This window comes from Scyliorhinus torazame, chromosome 14, assembly GCF_047496885.1.
Source record: "Scyliorhinus torazame isolate Kashiwa2021f chromosome 14, sScyTor2.1, whole genome shotgun sequence".
Classification (NCBI taxonomy): domain Eukaryota; kingdom Metazoa; phylum Chordata; class Chondrichthyes; order Carcharhiniformes; family Scyliorhinidae; genus Scyliorhinus; species Scyliorhinus torazame.
In genome coordinates, this window is record NC_092720.1 from 177,823,544 (window position 1) to 177,830,489 (window position 6,946).

Below are 6,946 nucleotides of genomic sequence, written 5' to 3' on the forward strand. Positions count from 1 at the left end.
TAAATGTGGGATATGGTGTGCGAATGGGGCATGATGTGGGATGCTAGTTGGGAATGGGGATTGATGGGGTATACTGTGTGGGGAATGGGAATAACTGAGTGATAAAGTGTGGGAATGGGCTTTGATGAGGGATGAAGTGTGGGAAAGAGGATAATGTGGGATACAGGGTGGGAATAGGAAAATGTGGGATACAGTGTGGGGAATGGGAATAAATGGGGGATACAGTGTGGAGAATGGAGATTGATGAAGGATACAGTTTGGGAATGGGGATAAATGTGAGATATAGGAGGGCGGCATAGTAGCGCAATGATTAGCAGTGCTGCCTCACGGTCCCGGGTTTGATCCTGGCTCCGGATCACTCTCCGTGTGGTGTTTGCACATCCTCCCCATGTCTGCGTGGGTTTCACCTCCACAACCCAAAGATGTGCAGGGTTGGTGGGTTGGCCACGCTAATTTCCCCCTTAATTGGAAAAAAAATAATTAGGTACTCTAAATTTTTTTTTAAATGAGATATAGTGTGGGAATGAAGTGGAATACAATTTGGGAATGGGGATAAATGAGCGATACAGTGTAGGAATGGGATTTTTGAGGAATACCGTGTGGAAATGGGGCTTGATGGATACAGTGTGGGAATTGGGATAAATGTGGGACATAGTGTGGGAATTGGGATTGATGTGGGGTGCAGTTTGGAGAATGAGGATAAATGTGGGATACAGTTTGGAGAATATGGAATGATGAGGGACACAGTTTGGGAATGGGGATAATGTGGGAATCAGTGTGAGAATGGGGATAAATGTGGGACATATTGTGGGAATGGGGATTGATGTGAGATTCAGTGTGAGAATAGGGCTTGATGTGGGATGCAGGGAGGGAATGGGGCTTGATGTGGGATGCTGTGTGGGAATGGGGCTTGATGTGGGATGCAGTGTGGCAATGGGGCTTGATGTGGGCTGCAGTGTGGGAATGGGACTTGATGTGGGATGCAGTGTTGGGATAGGAATTGATGTGGGATATGGTGTGGGAATGGGGCTTGATGTGGGATGCAGGATGGGAATGGCGTTGATGTGGGATGCTGTGTGGGAATGGGGTTGATGTGGGATGCTGTGTGGGAATGGGGCTTGATGTGGGATGCAGTGTGGGAATGGGACTTGATGTGGGGTGCAGGGTGGGAATGGGGTTGATGTGGGATGCAGTGTTGGGATAGGAATTGATGTGGGATATGGTGTGGGAATGGGGCTTGATGTGGGATGCAGGATGGGAATGGGGTTGATGTGGGATGCTGTGTGGGAATGGGGTTGATGTGGGATGCTGTGTGGGAATGGGGCTTGATGTGGGATGCAGTGTGGGAATGGGACTTGATGTGGGGTGCAGGGTGGGAATGGGGTTGATGTGGGATGCAGTGTTGGGATAGGAATTGATGTGGGATATGGTGTGGGAATGGGGCTTGATGTGGGATGCAGGGTGGGAATGGGATTAATGTGGGATGCAATATGGGAATGGGGCTTGATGTGGGATGAATGGGGATTGATGTGGGATATGGTGTGGGAATGGGGCTTGATGTACGATGCAGAGTGGGAATGGGGATTAATGTCTGATACAATGTGGGAATGGGGATAAATGAGGGATACAGTGTAGGAATGGGGTCAATGAGCGATGCAGTTTGGGGAATGAAGATAAATGTGGGATACAGTTTAGAGAATGTGGATGATGTGGGATGCACTGTGGGAATGGGGCTTGATGTGGGATACAGTGTTGGGATGGGAATTGATGTGGGATATGGTATGGGAATGTAGCTTAATGTGGGATGCAGGGTGGGAATGGGGATTGATGTGGGATACAATGTGGGGATGGGGATTGATGTGGGATGCAGGGTTGAAATGCAGATTGATGTGGAATGCAGGGTGGGAATGGGATTGATGTGGGATGCAGTGTGGGAATGGGGATTGATGTGGGATGCAGTGTAGGAATGGGGATTGATGTGGGATGCAGTGTAGGAATTGGGCTTGATATAGGGATGGGAATTGATATGGAATATGGTGTTGGGATAGGAATTGATGTGGGATATGGTATGGGAATGTTTTGGGGATTGATGTATGATACAATGTGGGGATTGGGGATTAATATGGGATACAGTACAGGAATGCATTGGGGATTGATGTGGGATACAGTACAGGAATGCATTGGGGACTGATGTGGGATACTGTGTAGGAATGCATTGGGGATTGATGTGGGATACAGTTTAGGAATTCATTGGGGATTGACGTGGGATACAGTTTAGGAATTCATTGGGGATTGATGTCGGATGCAGGGTGGAACTGCGAAGGATGTGAGATACAGTATGGGAATAAATATGGGATACAGTGTGGGAATGGGCCTTGATGTAGAATATGGGTGTGGGGATTGATATCGGACACAGTGGGTTTGGCGATTGCTTTAATTGACTCCAATCCCCTCCACCCCGGTTTCCCACATCGACAATACTTGCCAATTATTCGCTGACATTGCGTCGTTTATAAATAAATATGTGTATCTGTGTGACGCAGCAGCAGCAGGAAGGTGTGTGGAGCTCCGTGTTTTAAAAAAAATGTTTGACAAGGTTGGCGGTCTAAAATCCAGCCAGACCGTCCTGGTGCTGTAACCCGGGGTGGAGAGAGGGAGTGAGGGTTGCGCGGGTCGGCGAGGTGAGCGCGCAATCCTCCTGGCAGAGTGCAGCGAGGGCCTGAGAGCACACCGAGACCGCAAGGGGGAAAGTGCCGAGGCGAGACCGAGTTAAACCAGTGGCGATGGAGAGCAACAAAGCTGGAGCGCGCTGTGCGGTGGACTTGCATTTCAATAATATTGATACAAATCAATCAAACAAAACAAGATTGCAGAGTTTTTAATTCATTCCTGGCGAAGACCCTCTGAAAAATCAGGGGACAGTTTTGTGAAAGACGCTCCCCGCCCACAGCCCCCATCCTCTCTTGTTTTGTTAAAGGACCAAGACTGCGAAAGCTTCTGAAATTCGCCCATTCCCGGCGGCATCAGGAGAATGAAAGAGTCCGAAATGGCGAGTGACCGTTTCAATGGCGCTCCCTCCAAAAACACACATGCCCCAATCGGGGTGCAGCCAGCGAGAAGTGGCGAGTTTGAGAATTTAAAGAAAAACGAATAAAACGACAAGAACACTAAGAAAGAGAGAGAGAGAGAGAGAGAATAAAACAGGGCAAGAGAAGGGGAGCGGAGAGTGTGAGCCAGAGGAGGTGGGGAGAGAGGGAAAGATCGAAGAGCTGAAGAGGAGAAAAGTGAGTGAGAAAAGAGTGGGGGGTGGGGGGGGGAAGAGGAGCGGGAGAGGTGGGAAGACAGAATGGAGGTTGGAGAGGGGTAGAGGCAAGACTAGAGAGAGAGAGAGGAAGATGGGAGGAGGGGAGTACTTAACGAAATGGCAAAGATAGACCGAAATACAAGCCTCTGGGTGAGACACGCTCCTGATGATCCACGTTGAGCCTGATTGAAGCCTTCTGCTGAGAACGAGTTAAGAACTGCTCTCTGATCAAAGTTTACAAATTAACTCTTGTCTTCCCTCCACAGATGCAACTGGACCTGATGGGTTCCTATTACCATCCAGTGTGTGTCTGTATTTAAATTCAGAATCCGCAGCCATCTACCTGGTCAATAATCAATGATTTAAATTGATTTAACCAGTACGCCAATTTGACTTTTTTTTAAATGCCCAATTTGATCCATCATTGACCGTCCTTTGGAACATCCCAATAATTGTATGTTTGTGGGCGCCCAATAACTAACTCCAACTCCGAAGAACTTTTTTTGACATAATATTCCAAACTCGAAGACATCCCAAATCGCCTGATACTGGGTGGCGAGATGCACAACGCGCCTTTCGTGGGGACTGCCGCGGTGGTTAAATAGTCAGAGATGAGGAGTTGTTCAGGGGTGGGGGCTAAGGGAGGCGAGGAGGGTAGGGATACTTATTTTGAGACTGGCCGCTGATGTACCCGAGGGGGAGAGAGAGAAAATCGATGGGAAGGCAATTGGACAAAACCCGGCTTCAGATGCCCAGACACAATTCTTGGTTTGGTTAACATGTAGCACAAGAATTGCGTTCGGACAATCAAGAGCTGGGGTCCTCGGGCAAGTCTCCTCTCTCTCTTTCTCTCTCACTCTCTATCTCTCTCTTTCTCTCAATGTGGGGTAAAGCGGAGACAATCTAATCCAGTTTTCTATCTGTGCTGTGGAGAGAAGGAAAAGGAATTCTCAGTTTAAAGGGAATCAGGAATAATTACACACATACAAACTCTGCCCAAACATTTCCCTTGCATTTAGCAAACGGTGGACTCCCCTTCCAATTCGTCCAGCTCAGTCCAGTTCTCTTGCTTTCACTGTGTCCTTGAGTGAGTCTGAGGACGGGAGCGTGGGGGTGCGTGCTCTGTCCTCCATGAGGTCCTGCTTGCTTGCTGGCGTCTTCTCCGCTGTCTTTCAGAGAGAGAGAGTCTGCTTTCTCTCCCTCTTTGATGTGGCATCGATTCTCTCCCCAAACACGGCCGCTTCTGAGGGTTTTTTCTCTCCTCTCTCTCCGTCGACCCCCCCACCCCCCACCCACACACTCCACACCCCCTTCCCCCTCAAACAACCGCGGCTGTCCTTCTTCATTTCTTGCCTCTTCCCAAACCGAGCTGCCCTAACGAGTGGGCAAGTGCGCCTTTGGCTGGCAATATATCCTCCGGGCCACAGCCAAATGTCCAGAGGGCTCTTCAGTGGACCTGCGATGTGATGGATGGATGGCTAGATGGGTGGGTGGAGGAGACCTCCTTAGCTCCTGACTCTTAAAGACACCCCCACCAGCTCTACTCCACTCCACGCCCTCTCTTCTCCCTCCCTCCTTCGGTCACTATGGCAGTGTGGGAGACTATTTAAGCCTTCCATCCATCCTCCTCCCTCCCTCCTTCCACTCCCCCCCCCCCCCAATCCTTTTCAAAAGCAAAACACAGAAAGGCCTCACCTCATGTACACTCAGAACATCTGAATGGAAACTCTGACGCTACTGCGCCTTGGACGCTTGGTACCAGGGTTTGAGAAGAAGGCGGTCGAATTAACACAAGAATCCGTTGTGGCCATTAGCAAAAGGCAGCTTTGTAATTCGCGATTGCGTTTGTGGCTATAACAGAGCAGTGTTTTATTGTTCCTTCCTTTGCCACAACCAGAGGGACACCCAATAACTGTTTTAAAAAATCAAATATGCTCAGCAACTCAGGAAGGCAAACTGCAGAGCGAGGGCGATTCAGTCTCAAACTTTGCTGTTCCTTCACGTCCTGTCTCTCTTGTCCCTCTCCACCCCCCTCTCTCTCTTTAATTTATCGGGCAAATAGTTTCTCTTAGTCTCCCGGGTCGCCTGGCAACCGATATACAAAAGGAGAGCGAGAGAGAGGGGAGAATGGGAGAGAAGCAAAGAATATAATGGCCAGCCAATCTGAAGTGAGGGAAAGTGACCCTGATGTTTTGCACCATTCTAATTCCTGACGGCGGGATAATCCGGGAAGGATTTACGTGGGGCAGCGGAGTGTACATCTTCCCAGATGCGAAAATGAGCTCTCGATTTGAAAGTTTAAAAACATAGAACTTTCTCCAGTAACTTCGATGGCCAGTGTAGAGAGGGAAGACGCTTCATTCAGGCGGTTGCTCCCACACTGATCACCCCTCCAACCCCACCCCCCTAGGAAACTCCAACTCCTACTGTTTCAATCTCTTCACTTCTTGCTAAAATGCAGGCTTTTTAAAAAACAGGCTAAAAATACAATGCAGACAAATGGGGAATGTACACCGTAAACAAGCCCTATATATAAAACTCTCTCCATATATATATATATATGCGTGCGTCCTATGCAATGTTCTCCACAAATCTCTTAAATATCTCTCATGTATATGTATATATATGTGTACTTTTTTGTGTGTACTAAACAATGTTCTCAACAATTCTCTTAACCGCTCTCTCCATATATATTACTTAAAAAGTGGGTGTTTGTGTGCATCCCATACAACGTTCTCCACAAATCTCTTATCTCTCTCTATACATATATATGTTGTGTGTGTGTGTTGGTGCACTAAACAATGTTAACCACAAATTTCTTAAACTCTCTCAATATATATGTATGCGTGTGTGTGTGCGTGTTGGTGTACTAAACAATGTTCTCCACAAATCTCAAACTCTCTCGATATATATGTGTGTGTGTGTGTGTGTGTGTTGGTGTACTAAACAATGTTCTCGACAAATCTCTTGAACTCTATATATATGCGTGTGTTGGTGTACTAAACAATGTTCTCCACATGTATCTTCAGCTCTCTCTCTATATACATAAGTGTGTGTGTGTTGGTGTACTAAACAATGTTCTCCACAAATCTCAAACTCTCTCGATATATATATGTGTGTGTGTGTGTGAGTGTGTTGGTGTACTAACAATGTTCTCGACAAATCTCTTGAACTCTATATATATGCGTGTGTTGGTGTACTAAACAATGTTCTCGACAAATCTCTTGAACTCTATATATATGCGTGTGTTGGTGTACTAAACAATGTTCTCCACACGTATCTTAAACTCTCTCTCTAAATACATATGTGTGTGTGTGTTGGTGTACTAAACAACGTTCTCCACAAATCTCTTAAACTCTCTCTCTATATATATATATGTGTGTGTGTGTTGGTGTACTAAACAACGTTCTCCACAAATCTCTTGAACGCTCTCTCTATGTATATGTGTGTGTGTGTTGGTGTACTAAACAATGTTCTCCACAAATCGCAAACTCTCTCTATATGTGTGTGTGTTGGTGTACTAAACAATGTTCTCCACAAATCTCTTAAATTCTCTATATTTATGTGTGTGTTGGTGTACTAAACAATGTTCTCCACAAATCTCTTAAACTCCCTCTCTCTATATATATATGTGTGTGTGTA

At 46.8% G+C, this 6,946-nt stretch overlaps 1 protein-coding gene across 1 annotated transcript; it reads right to left on the reverse strand.

Moving 5' to 3' along the window:
- Positions 1-791: 791 nt before the first annotated feature.
- LOC140390240 (uncharacterized) lies at positions 792-5,093 on the reverse strand. Its single transcript, XM_072475215.1, has 2 exons — positions 5,000-5,093; positions 792-4,229 (listed from the first exon to the last, which is right to left on the reverse strand). Exon 2 carries the CDS (start codon positions 2,144-2,146, stop codon positions 833-835), a length of 1,314 nt encoding a protein of 437 aa, XP_072331316.1. The 5' UTR covers positions 2,147-4,229; positions 5,000-5,093; the 3' UTR covers positions 792-832.
- Between the last annotated feature and the right edge of the window lie 1,853 nt (positions 5,094-6,946).